Source organism: Protopterus annectens, chromosome 14.part0 (genome assembly GCF_019279795.1).
Source record: "Protopterus annectens isolate FY-2018-M chromosome 14.part0, PAN1.0, whole genome shotgun sequence".
Lineage (NCBI taxonomy): Eukaryota > Metazoa > Chordata > Ceratodontiformes > Protopteridae > Protopterus > Protopterus annectens.
The window spans coordinates 798,876,123-798,898,021 of NC_056748.1; the positions used below are offsets into that span (position 1 = coordinate 798,876,123).

At 45.3% G+C, this 21,899-nt stretch overlaps 1 protein-coding gene across 1 annotated transcript in view; it reads left to right on the plus strand.

Annotated features, from left to right (window-relative positions):
- The window catches only part of MFSD13A (major facilitator superfamily domain containing 13A), a 682,644-nt gene that overhangs the window by 290,618 nt on the left and 370,127 nt on the right, over positions 1 to 21,899 (plus strand). The window contains exon 5 of the mRNA XM_044056543.1: positions 736 to 853. Within this exon, the coding sequence (XP_043912478.1) occupies positions 736 to 853 (118 nt within the window). The remainder of the gene's footprint in view (positions 1 to 735; positions 854 to 21,899) is intronic.

Below are 21,899 nucleotides of genomic sequence, written 5' to 3' on the forward strand. Positions count from 1 at the left end.
TAGAGGTGATGGAAATGAACTGCCTGAGAAAGGTGGTAGGATGCTTGATTGCTATTTTGGCTTTATTCGATTTTTGGAGCTAATATTACAGCAATTGTTACTCTAACAATAAGGCTTAACTGGCAGCAGAACGAAGGGTGTTGGTCATCCGCATTGTTTTCTTCTTGGTTTGCTTTCTGCTGTTCACTAAAAGGTGGTAGGATGCACATTGTGGGCCAGACTAAGAAATGAGGACATGGAGCAGAAGCCAGAGTAGCTCCAATTCCAGAAAAGATCAAAGTGAACAGATTATGTTGGTTTGGGCACATGTGTAGAAAAGCAGAAGACAATCTGGTGAGGAAGATTTGGGACAGAGGAAGAAGGTAAGAGGAAGCGAGGACGTCCAGCAAAGAGGTGGATGAATTGTGTGAAAGAAGATCTGCGACAGTCAGGCATGAGTGTTGAAGAAGGCAGGAGTGTGGCACTGAATTGAGAGAGTTGGCGACATTTAACACGATACCCTGACCCCATGTAGAAAAATGGGAAAAGGGGGGGCTGCTGCTTATGATTAAAATAGTGACCCACAAAATGAAATTCTTGCTGTACTTGTTATGTGGGACTGTTTTGTCTACTTTGTTTATTTCCCTTTTCTGAGAGGGTGCTTCACTTCTTTGTCATTATGGGAATTCATTAGATCTCATTTCACCACACACTGAGAAAAGCTGCGTATTATGGTGTTTTTTTTTTTGTCTGCAGGTTGCGTATTGGAGAGGCCCCTCTTGCTCAGGATAGCAGACTGACACTAGCTGAATATCTAAATCAGCTTTCCAGGCACCGCAACTTTTTGTGGTTTGTCTCCATGAACCTAATTCAGGTAAGAATGTTGAACCAGATCTAGCTCAGATATGTCTAGAAATGAAATATGTCACTGTCCTAATTGTGCTGCATAGACACTGCATGCTTCACTTACTATGAAGTATTTTCTTAAACTGAATTTGTTGTGCCTGCAATATTCTTTCCTCTGTTTTATTAGTCTGATAAAGTCAGTGACTGCAAGTATATATTCATTGGAACGATAGGTTACATCAGTGAGCTGTAACATTTTATGTGCACTTAGTGACATTTCGTTTTGTTTCAGTAGTATGTTTAGTATATTCTTTGGTAATCAGGTAAGACTGCAGAGATAGCTTGATGTGCACTGCTGTATTATCAAGCTACTTGGTATGTGGTAAACTGCTCGTTGCTGAAACTACTGAACACTTGAAAGGTAATTCCTTTGAACCTTCACCAGTAGCTAGACTGCTGAGTGTAGTAGGATAGCAAGTCTGGAGGGTGATGAGTGCAAAGGCGTTGCAATTTAAGGCACACCTCCACTCACCATTTTGTACAGTGCTTTACTGAAAAAGAAGAGCTGAAATAACTCTGTTGCCATGTTATTGATGAAACCTTTACCACTTGTCTATGTAATGTTTTGAGTTGTACCTGAAAATGGATATGGTTACTTATCATGTTATCTTGATGAAGTATGGGATAGGTGCCACAAGTCTTGATGATGATATATAGCCCCAAGTACTTTTTCATTGGATTAATAAGCTAATGTTTCTTTCATCATTAATACCACCATGAATAATTTTCACCAGTTTGTGTGGATGCTTTACTTTTGCAAAGGCTGTATTAATACTTGATACAATGCCACTAACCTTATGAAATAGAGAGTTTTCTTTTGTGTTACTTGGTCACTTGACAGGGTATTTTTAAATACCTTTCCAAAGAAAGGGTCTGGACACATCATTTACACACAAAAGTGGCTTGAAATTCTGAAAACATAAGCCCTGAACAGCGTAATCATTGCTTCAGTTGCACATAAGACAGGGAATCTAAACCAAATGAATTTAAAATGTCAGTAGTTTATATGTAGGCTAATGATGTATAATGATCCAAGGAGAAAAATATTATGGGGTCCAGGTAACAGTTGAATAAAGAACAAGTTAAATTCTGTGAATATCAAAGAAAAGAAAGATGTTCATAGGTTGGTACTAGGCTATCAGCCCTAGGGACCTATACAAGCCTAGCCGTAACAATTCCCTGGCTATTTCTTCCCACACTATTTACTTTCTGTTCTTCCTTATCACTGTTGCAGTATTCTTTACATCTGGGATATCCTGTTGAGGACAGCTGAACATCAGGCCGGTATACCAAAGCCTTTACACCTTCCAGGCATCATACATCAGATGTATGTCCTACATCCAAGGCACAAGGTACATATCTGACATACCAGCTCCTAATTGTCAGAACTTTACTGCCTGTCAGAATGCTATCTTGAATTCGGTCTGCAAGGTGTTTACTGAGTTGGTTCAGCTGAGTTGGTTCAGCTACTGGGCCTGCTAAAGATAAGTGTCCGGTTGGGTTTCTTCATTTTTTCTCCTTTATGTTATCCTTTCACATTGCATCCACGACGGGGAAATGTGAATGTGGGAGGCAGATTCCCCGTGAAGATAAACACGAAAAGTGGCTTTTTTTTTTCTTTGGGTGCAACACAGTATCATACCCATTGTGAGATCTGCCAAGCGTTTTTGCTTAAGACTCTCCGCAGTCAACTTTAATCCCTTTATATTTACCTAGAGAACCAGCATTTAAAACGTTTGATGTGGGGTACCATGGTCTCTGAATCCACCCACCCCCGGCATTCATAAGCTGCTGGGGAAGAAAGCTAAGAAGGTGCGTTCTGAATCTGTTACTGTCTAGCCTCCTCCGGACATCTCCATCAGGTTGGATGAAGAACCTGGGGACCATCCTTTGCCTACATCTCCCACTGTTGCCAGTGAGTTGGAGGATGATACAGTGGTTATTAACCGCACGCCATCTGAGGATGTGCCTACATGTGCTACTGCTATAGAGAGGGAATCACAGCTGATTATATCGGAGGGGCGTGGGGGAGAGTTCCTCAGATACTTTCAAGGGAAGAGGTGCCTGATACCCTCATTGAAACTAGGCAGGGCTCTGAACTTTCAAGACTGTTTGAAGCTTTTCTTCTCTTAAAAAAAAAAAAAAAGAAACAGAAGACAAGACTTGGGACATTGTAGCTAAAGATCATCATCAAGAATGGCAAGAATGTCTTCAAGGCCTTTTCAATACTTGCATGGCTTTGAAGCCCACTCAGGCTTATCTGCCCCTGCTTTTGTTCCCTGGTCGTTAATCCCTTCAAAGCATCCAAGTGAATCAGATTCTTCTTAGAATGAGGTGGATTTAGATTTTGGTGAGGACTCATTGGCCTAATTCCCAGATCTTTTCTCCTCTTACTGTAGGGTCTGAAGAGGAAGTTTCAATATCTCCTTTTTCTCGTATGGAAGAATTATCCTTTGGGGACACTGTGGTACATGTGATGGAACATTTTAAATTGTTCCCAAGTGTCTGACATTCAAAAAAGGTACTATGAACTCCTGCAGACCAGACCAGACCTTGTGCAATTCCTCCTGTATTGGATGCTCTTCTGGACACTATTTGGCTTCTCAAGTTCTGATGCCCAACCTTGTGCCCCCCCCCCAAAAAAAAAAAAAAAAGCCTGACATGTTCTACAAAGTCCTCAAAGCTTATAATTTCTGTAGAAGAGTTATTTTTCTGACCTATATCTTTGGCTACTGATAAGCCATCTAAGCTGCTGTTGGTGGTATCCTGTCTTCTTTGCCTAATTCAGAGGCAAAGACTTATGTCATTTCTTTTTTGGTACTGCTTCTCAGGTAGCTTGGCATTCTATTAAATTCTCCTATGACACTACTGATGCCTTGGACTGCTGCATCAGGGTCTGTGATGAGGAGGTATTCTTGGGTGAGCCTCCAGGCTCTCACTGATGATTTCAAGGCTAAATTGCTTGATTCGCCTTTGAGCAATCAATCTTTTTGACTGTGCAGCTGCACATTTTTTTTAAGGCCTTACAAGATAAGGATAAAGCTTTGCAGGATCTGAAACAAATCTTTTTCTCCATTTCCTAGGTTTCAAAGGAATTATCACTCCAAGCTTTCCTTTGTCAGTAGGCAGCCTTCTCTTAGGTTCCTCTCCATCTCATCAGTTGTATATGGATGCTTCTGACCAGAGTCTGGGAGCTTCTTCCAGCAGCCTTAAGGTTCAGGGTCTCCAACATCAAGGAGATGGGAGCCCTGATTCTTTCCATCTGTGCCTTTTCACTTCCTTCAGATTGCAGGTCCTCTTCACATCTTCTCAGGTAATATCATGGTTATGCAGTATATCAACAAGCAAGTCAGCACAGAGACTTGGCTCCTTTGTAGGCTGGCTGTTTAGGCTTGGGATTTACAGGCCACCGCCATACGTTTCTTCTGGCAGTTTACACCCCCTCAGAGCACAGTCTTGTAGAAGACAGTTTGAGCAGGTGCATGACAGATCCTCATGAATGGTTGCTTCACAGGGAGATGTTCCTGGACATTCTACATCAGTGGGGTGTTCCTCAAAGTATATAGTTTTGCCTTTCCTCTGAACAGACAACTTCCCCAGTTCTGTTCCAGAGTGCCAAGTCCTCTGACTTAGTAAATGGACACCTTGTCTTTTCCTGGAAGGGGATGTTCGTGTATGTCTATTTCCTTGTTCCTCTGCTGCCAAATGTCCTGCATAAGTTCATGTGGGGCAGGCCCAAAATCTTGCTGATGACTCTCTTTTGGTCTGGACAGATCTGGTTCCCCCTTCTGTTTCATCTGGCTAGGGGTAATCATCACAAGTTACCTCCCAACCTCACCCTACTTGTACAACATTACAATCCCCAACATAAGTCACCCCACATCAACCTCACTTCCAACATTTATTAACTACCCCTTACTCATCACACCCTCACTCTTTAACCACACCACCTATGGCCAGCACCCCTACAAACTCCTGCATTATCAAAGCAAATCTAGGGTATCTATACATAGTGACAGCCTTCTCCAAATACCTATAAACCATAATAAACATTGCCTCTTACCTACTATACAGTGGTGATATCATCCCCAATCCAGGTCCAATAACAAGTCCTACAAATCACCAGAATCAGCTTAAAACCAATACTAGCCTCCTTAAGAGAAAATCCAATATTCTAATAATAAATCATAACATAAGAAGCATCCTTAACAAAACCACTGAGCTCCATGCAACCATAGCATTATACGTACCTGACATTATCTTCCTCACAGAAACGTGGCTTAAACCACACATTAAAAATGAAGAAGTACTTCCCACTGATTATAGCGTACTACGATAAAACCATACAGCTAAAAGAGCAGGTGGAGTCGCTGTCCTATATCAGAACAACATCAGTGTTGAACTATTTAACATAGAAATCCCTGCATTTAATAATGCAGAGATCCTACTTGCTGAGGTAAGACTAAATACACAAAAACGGCTAAATATCTTAGGATCATATATCCCTCCAGGAGATAACATCAAAACCCTAGAATCCCTTCTCCAATTGACATCAGAAACCCTCCCCCATGAAACTATTATACTAGGTGACTTCAATATTGATTGGACCTCACTTAAATTACCCCACCCCTTAAATCGTATTAACCATTATGGATTCTCACAGCTTATACAAACCCCTGCGAGGGTAGACAAAACCTCAAAAAAAGAATCCGTACTAGAATTCAATCGCCCATCTTTCACCCATAATTTTGGTACACTACCCGACATTCTAAGTGACCACCTCCCAGCCTTCCTCAGCAGAGACCAAACTAAACTCACTAGAAGTAGCTCTCTTAAACATATCAGATACACTAAAAACTTCAGGGCTGACTACCTTAATACAGCCCTTATGCACTGTAGCTGGTCCCCTCTTTTAACACTTCCTTTAGATGAAACAGTTGAGTATTTCGACACTGTCTTCTTAGGTCTTCTCAACCAGCTTGCTCCACCAAGACAGATCTGCACTAAAACCATCTATGCCCCATGGCTTACCAAGAGCACTAGACAACTTATGAAACAAAATGACAAAGCATGGGACACCTGGCGCAAAAACAAAACTACTACTAATAGGCAAACATTCTTACAACTGAGAAACACTGTAAAAAAACAAATCAGATTAGACAAACAAAAAATACTATAGTGAAATTCAAATTAAGCATAATACCAACCCACAAAAGTTCTGGGCCACTATAAACAGTTTTGTCCAACCAGGTAAATCACCAACTCCTCATCCAAACATAGACACCACCTCTATAAACACAACCACCCATTTCATTGAGTTATTTACCAACTCTATATTAAAGCTGTCATCAGACCCACACTCCTCAACCCCCAATATACTGTGTAACCCATCAAACAATGCCAACTCCTTCACCCTTCAACCTGTACCAACTTGCACCATCTATATAGAGATCTAAACAAACTTAAACCCACCACTTTAGCAGTAGACAAACTACCTGCCAAATGCCTACAAATAGCCGCCAAAGCCATTTCCTACCCAGTTTCCATAATCATTAACAGATCAATCTCAGAACAAAAGGTGCCACTTCTCTGGAAAATCTCCTACATTATACCAGTTCACAAAGGGCGCAACTCCACCGACCTAACAAACTACCACCCTATGGCTATACTTTCCCCACTGGCTAAAATAATGGAAAAATGTATCCACACCCAGGTCTTAGCATATCTCCTCTCCAACAATCTTCTTGCCAAAACTCAACATGGATTCCGCCCCAACCATAGCACTACCACTGCACTCATCCATTTTAGTAACCTAGTAAATATGCAACGCAACAACGGCCAACTAGTGTCTGCAGTTTTCCTTGACTTATCAAAGGCGTTTGATGCAGTCTCCCATACAAAACTAATAACATCACTCTCAGAATTAAAACTAACTACCCCCACTCTGTTATGGTTTCAGGACTATCTCTCCCAACGCCAACAAGCTGTTCAGTGTAAAAACTCCCTTTCCCCCCTTATTTCTGGTAAAACCCAGAGTACCCCAAGTATCAATGCTAGGACCCCTACTTTTCACTATATTTGCGTATAATCTTCATAAAGCCACCCCTCTAGAAAATCTGGTTTAGTACGCTGATGACTCCACCTTAACCTGCTCTGCCCCCACCCTCCAACAACTTCATATCACGACCTAAGAATCCTTGACATCGAAACCTGGCTTACAAACTCGCAGCTTTTACTAAATCATAAAAAGACCCAAGTTATGCTCTTTCATCCTTCCAAAGCAGCAACACCTACTCCTCCATTCTCTATTTCTGCATTAGATAATACCCCTATCTCCCCCATCACACAAACCAAATTACTAGGGTTTATTACTGGCAATAATATGAAATTTGACAAACACACATAGCTCATGCAGTAACCAAAATCAACAAAAAACTAGGTACTCTTTACAGATGTAAAAACTTCCTAACCAGCAACAGTAAAGTTACCTTAGCTAGTACCCATCTTCCCTCTACCTTACTATATCCTTCTCCTGTCCTAATTAAACTAAACAAGAGCAACTGAAATAAACTATCGTTATGCTACAACAAAATAGCAACATTTCCCACAAAATCTCCTACTCCACCCACCACTGTCAGGCCCTAAAACAGCTTTCCTGGCTTGAACTCCCTAACAACTTAGCTCTAAACCAACTTCTTCTAGCTCACCAAATACTGTACCAACCTGACAAAACTCAGCCTTACAAGACCTGATCATCCTCTACTCCAATAACCGAGATCTTAGATCCACTAACAAGACACCAATCGCAATCTCCAAAAGCCAATACAACTCTGGTGACTCCCTGTATTCTAGCAACATTGCCAAGATTTGGAACTCCATACCACTACAAATCAGGGTGCAACCTAATAAAACCATCTTCAAAAAACCGCTCATTTATAGGTTCATAGGTTGGTACTAGGCTGTCAGCCCTAGGGCCTATACAGGCCTAGCCATGACAATTCCCTGGCTGTTTCTTCCCTCACTATTTACTTCCCTGGACCGCTGTCTATCAGGGCGACTGACGTGATCCCTGGGATGAATTTCCTTTCTCCCATCCAGTCATCAAGGTTCCTTTTGAAGAGGGCCAAAGAGGTGCTTTGAGTCTATTCCAGAGTCTTGGGAGTCTCTGGGTCAGGAACCTATCCCTCCAGCATGTTTTGTTTATTGTGATGACAAGGTTTAGATTCCTGGAGCGTGTGGCTCTGAGGGATTGGGATTTCTTTAAGTGTAGCATGTCCAACAGCTCTGGGTTTGACATAGCCTTGTATGTTAAGCAGAGATCGCCTCGGAGTAGACGATATGCGACAGAGTGTAGCTGGAGTTTTGTAAGGCAGTCAGCATAGGGCAAACAACTCCTGGACATGCAACTGCCTAGCACCTGGCTGACATTCTAACTCCTTTCCCCTACCCACTATCCAACCTCTTTAAAACTCCCACAGATGCACTATATATTATCACACATTTCTTAACCAATTCGCTGCTGCCTACTCTCCACTGCCCCATCCATACCCACTAACTCTCCCCTAGACCAAGTTGAAAATATTTCTTTTAAAATGTCAATGCACCTCATATGAACTTGCCTATATTCTCCTCCTTTTTTAGTTTTTGCTTTCTTGTCTTATTTTCAGTACATCTTCAAGATTATCTCTACTAAACATACTGTATGAACAACCATCATATGTTACTACCTGCTATACTTTTAATTGCATGTCTAAATATCTATATTATGTAAATGTCTTATGCAATCATATGATCTGAAGTAGGGATTTCATTTGTCAGCAACCTGTGGGTCTTGGATCCGATATCGGATCCGAGCCGGCAACTTGTTTCAAGCTAATGGATCCGAGCTCCTAGCTCCTCCCTTCACCCATAATGCCCTGCTAACCCTCCATGACCTCAGATCTAGTTTGTCGCGCTTGTGGATAGTTGGATCCCCTTGAGCTCAGCAAGTGAATTGTCAGATAAGTTTATATTTTCTGTCAAACTTTCCTTTTTTTCTCTCAAATTTAACGTTTGTAAGTGTTAGGTACCCTATTTTTTCTTTAATTAGTTCCCTCCCTTCGTTTGGTCGTTAGCGAGTGAGTGTGTGTTGTGTTTTTGGGGCCTGTGTGTTTGTGTGGTTCTACCTTTTACTTTAAGTATGGCTGAGGCCCCAAAAGCCATTTTCTCGAAATGTACCGAGTGTGGCCATAAGCTCTCCCCGGCTGATGGCCACACTCGGTGCGTTCGGTGCCTTGGGGTTGAACACCTCTCCTCAGGCTGTACCATTTGTGTAGCGTTCAACCCCAGGGCACTGAAAGAGCGGAGGTCGAAGCTGGTCTTGGCGGGACTTTTACCCCCGGACTCAGCTCCGGCCTCCGCTGCTTCCGTGGCTCCACCACAGCCTGTGGTTGCTGCCACTCCTGCCCCCCTTCCTCCGTCCGGGACTCAAACTCCCGCTAAAGTATCGGAGGACAGGGAGGCCAGGAGGGAGAAACGGAGGGAGAAGCACCACAAGCGGCGGGCCGAGACCTCCGTTTCTGCCCCGCCAGCTAAGCGGGCTTCTCCCTCCACTGCTAGGTCTCCTCCTCCTCGGCTCCGATCTCCTTGTTTCTCCCCGAGGCCCGAGGAGGAGGAGGCCCGATCTCCATTGAGGTCATCGAGGTGGCATTCCAGGCCTGTCTCGGTGACCTCTTCGAGATCTACCTTTAGTTTATCCAATGCAGACTTGGACCAGATGATGCGAAGGTTCATCCAGGCCCAGCTGCAGATGGGAGTGCTCTTGCCTCCCCCCCCCCTTCGGGGGGGAGCTCGACACCTTTTTTCCACCCTATTGCTCCTTCTCCGACCCGCTACCCGGGTTCGGAGCGTTCGGAGCCGAGCAGCGTTGGAGCTGGGGGTGGGTCGGTGCCGACAGTACTCGGTACTTCGGATCCGACCCTGCCCTCGAGCCTGCCAGATCCGACCTCTCGGAGCCGTGGCCCGAGCTTTGGATCCAAGGGATTCAGTGTGCCTTCGGCCCCGTCCAGGTTGGAGCGCACTGGTCCTTCGGATCCGATGGTCTCGGTGCCGGTTCTGATCCCTTCATCGGATCCGAGTGGGAGCCAACCTTCGGATCCAAGATAGAGTGGTTCTCCCTCGGCCTTCGATGTTGTGGAGAGGGCTCTGTTGAGAGCATCCGGACCCCTGGTCCTTGTTTCGGCTCCTCCCTGCACTCCCTCTCTGCTGGGTCAGGCTTCCATCACCCGGCCAAAGGGACAGCCTGCTTCAATGTCACAGATGGTTCCATTGGAACAAGATGTTGCTGGCGAGGCCTCCTCGGACAGCCCTCCCGAGGAAGTGCCCCGCAAGCATAAGTGCAAGAGGAGGCACGTGGACTCCCCTGAGTCCTTAACCGAGGACACGGACTTGGAAGAAGGGGAAGGCTCCCCAAGATCGCCCCCTGAGGATGTCTCTTTTGGAGACATCATGGAGATGCTGAAGATCAGAGGTGGGTTGTCTGCCCCCAAGTCTTCCTCCGACGAGTCCGTGTTTCTGGAGGCATTCAAAGCAGGCCCATCTACCTCTTGGGTGTCCCCTCCGGCCGACCCCATGGTGGACCTCATCACCACCAGGGCGTGGAAGGATCCGGACACCGTGGAGCCAATACCAAAACGCCCGGACAAAATACTTAGCCCCCCCCTTAGACCGATCACACTGGAGTAAGTGCCCCCCCCGTAGATGCCATGTTGACGGAGGCAGCCACGAAGAGGGAATTGGCTCAGGAGAGCCCCTCAGTCCATCTACCGAGCAAGGATTCCCGCTCGATGGACCGCTTAGGGAAGTGAGTTTTTAGTTCAGCGACCTTCTCGGTAAGGTCTCTGAACTATATGGCACATGTCATCAGGATGCAGCGGGATCTTATCAAAGAATACGCTGCCCCCCCCCCCCAATCCATGTCGGCAGATGACAAGCAATTGTACTCCACCCGAATGGCCACTCTGAGATCAATTTCTAATACATCTATGCGGCTATTGTCCCACGCCACAGAGGGAGCCGCTAGGGCTAGCGGAGCAGACCTAGTCATGAGACGTCAGGCCTGGCTCTGTCATTGTGACTGTGCGGAGCCTTTTAAAGCATCCTTTGCGAACGCCCCCTTCGATGGTTCTGCCCTGTTTGGCAAAATGGTTTGCGAGACACTTGTCCAGAGCGAAAAGGATGGGAAGACGTCTGCCATCGGAGTCCGCTTCTCTGCTCCCCAGCGGTCCTTCTCGAAGAACCAAAAGGGTCAGAAGAAGATGTGGTTCTGGAAATCGCAACATTCCCAACCCGCTCCGGACAACCAGTCCTACCGTGGCAGAGGAGGACAAGGAGGACGCCGCCCCAGGGGCAGAGGGGCTCCGAGAAACTTTGGGTCCAGAGAACCTTTCTCTGAGCGGCCCGCGCAGCAGCCCTGAAGGGTTGCCCGGCTGCTCCACTCTGGAGGCAGTCGGGGGGAGCTTCTCAGAGCACCTAGCGGCATGGGAGTGCATCACTACAGACCGCTGGGTGCTTCGCATTATATCCAGAGGGTACAAAATACCATTACTCCATGTCCCCAAACTCAAAAACCTCCCCGATGTACCACCCGATCAGAGGGAGGCCGCAGCTGCAGAAATTCAGCAGCTGCTAAGAAAAAGAGCCATCCAGCCCGTCCTCCAAGACCAGCTCGGATTAGGGTTCTACTCCAGGTTCTTTTTGGTGCCAAAAAAGACGGGGGACTTGAGACCGATTCTAGACCTTTCCCGCTTGAACCTGTCAGTAAGCAAGGAAAAATTCCGAATGGTCACTCTTCAATCTATTCTTCCCCTTTTAAGGGAAAACCATTGGATGTGCTCTATAGACCTCAAGGATGCGTACTACCACATTCTAATGGACAGATGATCCAGGAGGTTCCTCCGCTTCCGGCTGGGAGCCAGTCACTATCAGTTCAGGGTCCTTCCCTTTGGCCTCACCACAGTCCCCAGGGTGTTCACCAAGGTATTAGTGATTGCGGCCCACCTGAGACTCCAGGGAATACAGGTCTTTCCGTACCAGGACGACTGGCTCCTGACCGCCTCAACAAGTCATCTACTTTGCTCAGCCAGAGACTTCTTTCTCTGCCTAGCTCCACAATTAGGCATTACCATCAATGTCGACAAATCTCTTCTGGCCCCAACACAAGTCATAGAATTCATAGGTGCCAGAATAAACACCAGAGAGCTACGAGCCTTCCTAACCTCCGAGAGAATCCGGAATTTGCAACTCCATGTGTGGGCCATCCTCCAATCAGAGACTTCTCCAACGGAATTGGTCTTGAGGGCACTAGGCTCCATGGCAGCAGCGATTACGCTTCTTACATGCGCCCGTCTGAACATGCGGGTACTGCAATGGACTCTTCTAGTGCAATGGTCCTTTCTATCCCTTCCTCTTCACCACCCCATTGCTATCAGCAAGGATTGCAGGAGGGCTCTATTATGGTGGCTCCAAGCCTCGGGCATCCATACGGGCTGTCCCTTCTGCACTTCTCCCCCTCTCGCCACAGTGACCACGGACGCCTGCTGCCTCGGGTTGGGGGGGGGCATTATTCAGGCAGGACAGTCCAAGGCACGTGGAACAACACAGAGACCTCCTTGCATATCAACGTTCTGGAGATGAGAGCGGTGCTGTTCGCGTTGCAAGCACTTCGGGATCTCCTCCCCATTGAAACGATTGCGATTCATTCGGACAACATGTCGGTTGTCTGGTACATCAACAAACAGGGGGGAACCAGATCTTACCCCCTATGCCGCGAAGCCATGAGAGTATGGGAATGGGCGATCTCCACCAACCGCTTTCTCATTGCAATGCACATTCCGGGACGGACCAACATCCTAGCGGACAAGCTCAGTTGCACCCTTCTTACCTCGTACGAGTGGTCTCTCAATCCACTAGTAGCGAAGCAGATATTCACAAAATGGGGGCAACCCTGCTGCGATCTTTTTGCGTCTCCATCAAACACCAAATGCGACAATTTCTTCGCTCTAATCCCCCCTCCAGGGGAAGCTCCAAGAGACGCTCTGGTGCATGCTTGGCCACCCGGTCTACTTTATGCCTATCCTCCGCTACCCCTGATGCTGCAACTCCTACAGAAAGCCTCACGGTTTGGGAGCAGGATGATCCTCATTGCCCCATTCTGGTCTCGGCAAATTTGGTTCCCTTACCTGTGGTCTCACCTTGTGAATCCTCCTTGGATTCTAGATCCCACTCCGGATCTCATCTCCCATCCGTCGAACTTACCGACCCCAAACCTGGGCAATCTCAAACTAACAGCTTGGTTGCTCCAGTTCCACTCCTAGTTAGGACTCCCGGTATCTCTTCACGTGTCAAAGCCATCCTTGTGGCAGCGCATAAGCCTTCCACCAGGAAAGTGTACCGCAGTAAATGGAAACTTTTTTCCTTCTGGGCGAAGCATCATGATCTAGATCCCTTTACGGCTCCTCTTCCGTCTATATTAGACTTCCTAACCAAACTCTTTCAGGAAGGCGCTAGTTGTTCACCTGTCAAAGTGCAATTGGCAGCCATATCACATTACCATGTGGGACATGATACAGGGCCTTTGATGTCGGCCAAGTTGTGTAAAACCTTTCTCAAGGGCACCTTCTTACTTAGACCCCCTATAAAGGAAGCCGTGCCACCATGGGATCTTGCATTAGTTCTTCAAGCCCTGACTGCTCCACCTTTTGAACCCGCTGCTTCAGTAGATCTCAAATTCCTGTCTTGGAAAACAGCATTCCTTGTAGCCATCACTTCAGCAAAGAGAGTTTCGGAGCTTCAAGCTCTCTCTGTGAAGCCTCCTTATTTGATCTTTCACCCAGACAGAGTGTACCTCAAGATCAGTCCCTCTTTTCTCCCCAAGATAGCATCAGAAACCAACATAAATCAGTCCATAAATTTACTGGTTTTCTTCCCTAAATATCAGAATAAGGGAGAGTACAAGCTGCATTCATTAGATGTTCATAGGCAGCTTCGTTTTTATACTCATAGAACAGCTGGCCATAGGCAATCCGACCAGCTGTTCGTTTCCTTTGCCAAATTTAATTTGGGAAAAGCAATTTCAAAAGTATCTTTATCACGCTGGATTTCTCAATGTATCCTATTGGCGTATCAAGTCTCTGGGAGACCCGCACCAGAAGGAGTTCGTGCTCATTCCACCCGCTCCATTTCTACTTCTGCGGCCTTCAAGTCTAGAGTTCCATTGGATGATATTTGTTCAGCAGCCACTTGGGCTTCATCTCATACCTTTGTTAACCACTACAAACTGGACGTGATTTCTAGAGGGAGAGCATCCTTTGGCTGTGCGGTGCTTCGCAATATCCTTCCATGATGGCCACCCAAGGTGCAGGTAGCTGGGGACTCTGTCCCACAGGTTGCTGACAAATGAACTCCCTACTTCAGATTTAGAAGTTATGTACTCACCATAACGTTCCATCTGAGTAGGTAGCTTCATTTGTCTGCAACCATCCCTCCCTTCTTCCCCCGGCCATCTACGGATCTATTGGTAATTGGATACCCATTTTTTAGGATATATATTGAGGGGCAAACTCGATCTGAGGTCATGCAGGGTTAGCAGGGCATTATGGGTGAAGGGAGGAGCTAGGAGCTCGGATCCATTAGCTTGAAACAAGTTGCCGGCTCGGATCCGATATCGGATCCAAGAACCACAGGTTGAAGACAAATGAAGCTACCTACTCAGATGGAACGTTATGGTGAGTACATAACTTCTAATTATCTTCTGCTATATTTTCATAACTGAATGTTTAAATATCTTATGTATACTATGTTAGCAATTGTTCTGGAGTTTTTCCCTGGGCCTCCACTGAAAATGGGCAGCTCTGTCCAGTCAGACCTCCCCGGTAAACAAATGTAAAATAAATAAAAATTTACTCACACAGGACAAGGGATCTCTTATACACCATCGCTTACCCAGTCTTTAGTTGACTCTTTAGGTGAGATCAGGTGTTGACTCCTTACCTGTTTTCTGAGGACATATTTGGATTTTGCAGGAGGCCAGAAAACCCACTTCTAGAAAAGCCTGTATGGCAAGATGTAAGAGATTCTGTCTGATGTCTCAGGCGTGACTTGGAGCCTTTTTATGTTGACATTCTTATTGTCCTTTTCTATTTGTGTGAGTTTCTCACTTCTGGTATGGCATACTCATCTGTTTAAAATACATGTACCAGACATTTCTGCTTGTCTGCCTTTAAATACACCCCTTGCTTCTTATTTTGAATAAAAACAAATTTTGTAAGGCATCTTTCTTATTAGGCCCCAAAGAAAACTTGTTCCACTTTCTTGGGTCCCTAATTTTGAGCCTGCAGATGTTCATCGTGTTACACTGCTGCAGTCATTACACTTGGGTTATCCTGCCATCAGGAGGTTCCCCAGTCGGCCTGAGTTCCAAAGTCTTGGTCCGGCGTCGGTTGCTGTCGCTTCCTCCCTGATGTCAGTGCGACAGGGGTATACAAGATGTAGCCGACGCCATTTTCTTCAGTCTTTCTTGCCACGCGGTGCCCAAAGCAAAAGCAGTTAGCAAGTGCTGGTCGGCCGACTCCTGAGATTTTCATTCCAAATCCAGAACCAAAGTCTTCTACAAAGCTAAGTACCCCGTTGGGGAAACGTTTTCCTGCCTCAGACTGATGTCAGTAAAAGTTAATAACTGTATTTTTTGTGAGAAGGAAATACCTCATAAGGATTTCCATTCTTATTGTATCCCATGCCTAGGCCCAGACCACAACATCACTGGTTGTCAGTTTTGTGCTAGGTTTAACAAGCGCACTATTAAACATCGGTTTGATTTTGCCCAACATTATTTTGGCAGAAAATTCAATTATACCATGCCGTCGGAACTTCCGACGACCAGAATACATAAAAAGCGCAGAGACAAGGATAGGCATCCGAGGCCCAAAACTGACTATGAAGCCTCTTCTAGGCCAGTCGCCGGTTCTCAGGTTTTCAGCGAGGTGCCTTTGCAGCCCCTGACGACCGTTTCTGTAGAACCACAGGCTGCCTCTGACTCCCACGTGGAGATGGCTGCACCTTTGGACGCACAAGTTATTCAGACTACTGAAACTACCCCTTCAGAGGGATCCGGAGTAGCTGAACAACCTGCAGCTTCAGAGGGTGTTTTCAGACCTACTCAGTTAAGCATTAAATCTTCTGCTAAGTCTAAACCTACTTTAAAGACAAAGAAACAAATACAGCATTCTCCAGGACAGGTGTCCATGCCTAAGTAACAAATGCTCAAAATGGCCGAAGACCTAATCACTCTGATCAGTGGTTCCCACCCCCTCCTGATAAAAGGCCTAGACAGGATGCAGACTATGACTCATCCGACCAGGTATCCATCTCTTCAGATTCATCCTCAGACCTAGGATACTCCTTACCCCCTTATGAGGACTCTGATGCTGAGGAATCAATTCCATCAGCCTCTCCGCCTGAGGACTACTCCTTTGGGGAAACCTTACATACCATGAGAGAGCATTTCCATTGGGAAGGCCAGGATTACTCAGAATCCAAGAAAAGGCTCAGAGACTTCCTTTTATTACCTCAACACAGACCCCTTGCTATTCCGCCAGTGTTAGATATTGTGGATGATGTGTATACTGAATCCAGCTTAAATCCTGATTCTTTACCTCCAGCCCCAGTTAAGCCTGACAGATACTACAGAGTCCCTGACTTGCACAAATTTCTTTATAAAAGCCCTGTTGCCGACCCTGAAACTATTTCTCAGGGACCCAAAGGGGTTAAGGCCTCATCAGCAAAGAATCCAGTCCCCTCTGACAGAGATCCCAGAGCATTAGACAGATGGGGGAAGAAAGTATATACGTCTGCAACTTTAGCAATGAGGGCCTTAAATTGCCAGTTTCACATGTTAAAATGTCAGCAATTTTTGATGTCTCAGTTGAAACAAAAAATGCTTCCAGATTCAGATCCTCCTAATTTAAAGGAAATGCAGAATTTATTGCATGCAGCTGAACAAGTGGGAAAACACACTTTGCAATGTGATTTTGATTCTTTTAGAGGCTTCCTGTAGAGCAGCTGTTACAGGTTCTGTCATTAGAAGACATGCTTGGTTAAAAGAACATATGTTACCAGATCATGTTAAAGCAAAACTATTGGATGCACTTTTACAGCAGGATGTGTTATTTGGAGTTAAAGCAGAAGAGGTATTAAAGAAAATGGAGGATAAGGCAAAATCTATGCAAACGGTGAAGGATTTCTTACAGGTTCAGCCTCCTCGATTTAGCAGAAATTGGCCAACAAAGAATTGGTCCTTTCCAGTTTTAGATAGACCTCAAAGGGGCAGATACAGACGTCCAAGAGGTAGAGTTCAACCACAAAGTTTTTACAAGCCTCGACAATGGGGTGCATCAGGCCAGAAAGAAGGGGAAGACAGGACGCAACCTTATAAAAAACAGCTCCAATGACTTCCCACTACAGCTGCCAAACGGCCCTCTCTTGGTAGCCCCCTTGGGAGGAAAAGTGGCACTTTTCTATCACAATTGGCATATGATCACCAAAGATAAATGGGTTCTCAACATTGTATCTCAAGGTTACAGGTTCCACTTTCACACTCTGCCAAGGTTAAAAGGAATGCCAAACATGCCACCAAATCAATGGGCAGAGGCTCAAAAACAAATTACAGCACTCACGGACATGAGAGCTATTCAAAAGGTACCACCACAGGAGCAAGGACAAGGATTTTACTCAAGACTCTTTCTGGTTCCCTGAAAGGACAAAGCCTGGAGGCCCATTCTGGATCTTTCTTCCCTAAACACTTACCTGGATGTTCCGAAATTCAAAATGTTGACACTACAGCAGCTTCTTCCCATGCTGGGCAAGAAAGCTTGACTCGTAACATTGGAACTCAAGGAGGCATACCTGCATGTCCCTATCAGACAAAACTGCAGAAGATACCTCAGATTCATGGCTGGATCAATGCACTATCAATTCTCTGCACTGCCCTTTGGCTTATCTACTGCGCCCAGGGTCTTCACAAAGTGCCTGGCACCAGTAATTGCATTTTGTAGACAGAAAGGAATTCAAATTTATCCGTACCTGGATGACTTGCTGATTCAAGCAGAGAGCAAGGACATTCTTCTAAAGTATCCGGCGTTTGTAAAACAGTTATTAAGTTGCCTAGGGTACACAGGAAACGAAAAGAAATCAAAACTAGTGCCCTCATAAGAGATAATATTCCTGGGTGCCAGCTTGAATACAATGGCCCAGATGGCTTATCTCACGCCAGACAAGCAAGGACATCTGACCCAGTATTTTCAATTAATGGCAACAAGAACCCAACTCCCTGCAAGAAAAATTCTGCAGGCCTTGGCATCTTGCATACTATTAATTCCATATGCCAGGCTGCATATGAGGAAACTACAATGGTACCTAAAGAGTGTCTGGTCTCAACACTGTCAAAGTTTGGAAACAGTTATACCACTAATTCCTTGCCTGCAATAGGAGTTTCGAGGGTGGGCTCAAGCTTGTCACCTCAACAAGGGACAGCCTTTTACTCGACCCACAGCCAGGCAAACACTGACAACAGATGCATCGGATTACGCCTGGGGAGCACACATGGCAGGAAAATGTATTCGGGGCAAGTGGCCCACAGAACAAAGGCATCTTCACATCAATCAAAAAGAGATGCTAGCTGTACAAAATGCCCTAATAGCCTTCAAGGACCTGCTACATCCAGAACAACTACAACTAAAGACAGACACCACCACAGTTATGTGGTACATAAACAAGCAAGGGGACACTCACTCTTATCCCCCCTGCAGACAAGCCATGACCTTGTGGAACACAGCTCAACTTTCAAGTTCATCTGCAAGCACAATTCCTGCCAGGAGAGAAAAACACACTGGCAGACGTCTTAAGCAGAAACGTCATGGATCACCACGAATGGGAATTGGATCCACAAATATTCAGAATGATAACACAAAAATGGTGGAGCCCGGGCATATATATGTTTGCATCCCCAATGAACTGCCAGCTACAGAAATTCTGCACAAGGACTTACCATCCACAAGCATGGAAAGTGGATGCCCTCTCATTCAGCTGGAAAAACCTAAAAGTATATTCTTTCCCACCACTACCTCTCCTTCCAAAGGTACTCATCAAAGCCAGACAGGAAAAGCCAAAGATGATCCTGATTGCACCAGACTGGCCACGCCAGCACTGGTACCCAATCTTGAAGAACTTAGCACAAGGACCACCCTGGATTCTGCCTCAAATCCCACATCTGACTCAGCACAACAATCAAATACTTCACAGCCAGCTAAAGACTTTAAACCTGGCTGCATGGAAGACTTCTTAGTCAAGCAAGCAATGCCTCTCTCCAAAGCTGTTATGGATTTCATTCTGGAGGCCAGAAGGCCTAGTACCAGGAAAGCCTATTCGGATAAATGGAAGAGATTCTGTGCCTGGAACCAGGCTCACAGCCTTGACCCTTTTGTCCCAAATATTCCTCAAATATTACAATATTTAACTGAGATGCTGGACAAAGGCCTCTCCTTTTCATCCATCAAGATCCACGCCTTTGCCATCTCTGCGCATTACAACACGGATCCACCAATTTTCTCTAATCCTTTTCTAAAACAGTACCTCAGAGGGGCTAAAAACATAAGACCGCCCCGTAGAGCACCCACTCCAACTTGGGACCTCAACTTTGTGTTGGAAAAATTAACTTTACCTCCTTTTGAGCCAGCTAACACAGCAGATTTAAAATATATCTCTTGGAAAACTGCTGTACTCCTGGCAATAACATCAGCACGAAGAGTGTCAGAATTACAGGCACTAATGGCAGTGGAGCCTTTCATCATTTTCCACCAAGACAGGGTGTCTTTAAGAACTAACCCTACGTTTATGCCAAAGTTGGTATCAAGTGTGGCTCTAAACCAAACTATTCACTTGCCAAGTTTTTATCCAAATCCACAGAATAAAGGAGAGAGACTACTGCATTCTTTGGACATACACATGCAGTTACGCTTCTACTTGGACAAAACCAAAGCTTTCAGAAAATCTGAGCAATTATTGGTAGCATATGCTGCAGGAGCACAGGGAAAAGCCATTTCAAAACAGACCATTTCAAAATGGATAGGACACTGTATACGTTTCTGCTATACACACCATGGGAAACCTGTACTTAACAGCATTAGATCTCACTCCACCAGCGCAACAGCCACTTCAACTGCCTTTCAGGGGAGTACCTACCAAGGACATTTTGGAAGCAGCAACTTGGAGTTCTGTACATACCTTCACCAAGCACTACCATCTGCCTCTGTACTCTAAATCCAGAGCTGGCTTCACCACTGCAGTGCTGCAGGGCCTTATAGCCACCCCTAATGCCTTATAGTACCAGCCACCCTACCTCAGCTTTGGGATTTCTACCCAAGTGTAATGACTGCAGCAGTGTAACACGATGAACATAGTACAGTTTTGTACCTACCATAAATGTAGATGTTCGAGTGTATACACTGCTGCAGTCCAGGTTACCCTCCCTCCTTCCCCTCTTACTTGCTGGTACGTACCTATTGTCTTCTACTCTTTACTACCTGTGGGGAGTATTTGCTGGTATCTGAAAGTTGTTGATTGCTTTTCTTATGTATGTTTTATTAGCAATTGGAATAGCCTACCTTTTTGGGGGCACCTGAAATCTTGGGCAAGAAAAACTGAAGAAAATGGCGTCGGCTGCATCTTGTATACCCTTGTTGCACTGACGTCGGGGAGGAGGCGACAGCAACCAACGCCGGACCAAGATTTTGGAACTCAGACCGACTGGGGAACCGCCTGACGGCAGGATAACCCAAGTGTAATGACTGCAGCAGTGTATACGCTCGAACATCTACATTTATGGTAGGTACAAAACTGTACTTTTCTTCTTCCCTGTTGCATTGTACATGGAAAATGGTACTGCTGGTGGCTCTTTTCTGTCAAGAGAGTCTCTGAACTTCAGGCACTCATGGCAGTCCCATCTTTTTTTTTTTTTTTTTTTTTTTTCCCACAAAGACAGGGTCTGTCTTCATACCAGTCTTTCTTTTTTGCCCAAATTGGTTAATGATTTATCTTTGAGCCAAACAATGCCTTCTTTTCATCCCTTTTCCATAAAATGCTAGTGAGGGGATTCTCCATGCCTTGGATTTACATAGATAGCTCCACTATTATCTAGATGAGACTAAAGATATCTGGAAATCTGAGCAGCTTTTTGTCCTAGGAAATTGGATTTGGCTGTTTTCAAGCAAAGCATCTCCTCCTGGATCTCTAAAGCCATATCTTTTTGTTATTCTTTTAATGATGAGCAGCTTTCCTATTCTGTTCTTGCTCATTCTGCCAAGGCAGTTGCCTGTTCTGGTGCTTTATTCAAGGGTCTGGATACTAGATCCATTTTAGAAGCTGCTACTTGATGTTCTATACATACATTCACTGAACATTATAAGTTGGATGTGATTTCTACAGCCAGGAAGGCTTTTGCCAGGGCTATTCTTCATGGGTTTTTTGAGGGCTCCACTGTGGTTTCCTCCTCTTGTCCTGTCTAGTAGCTTTTGTACTCTCCTTGATGTGAAGAATACTGCAACATTGATAAGAAGGGGCATAGTACAGTGATGTAAGATGTCACCATAGCAGTAGATTTTCACTGTTGCAGTATTCTGTCTCTCTCTCTCTCCTTCCCCCTATTCTTCTGGGTTGCCTGTTTTTAGCCTATGGGGGTCCTTCTTTCCTTTCTTCTTCCATTTCTGATATAGATACATTTGTTTTTCCTCTTGGGTTGCACTAGTTATTTTGGGGCAGTTCAGCTCCGAGAATTAGGTTCTCATACTTCACATATGTGATGAATTACCAGGACCTGCTAAGTCTGTAGGAACTTGATTAGAACAGTAGGCATTTTGGAGACTGTTCTATCCTTAGTTTCAAAAAACAGGTGCTAGCTTATTCTTGCCTTCAAGTGTTTGAGCTCA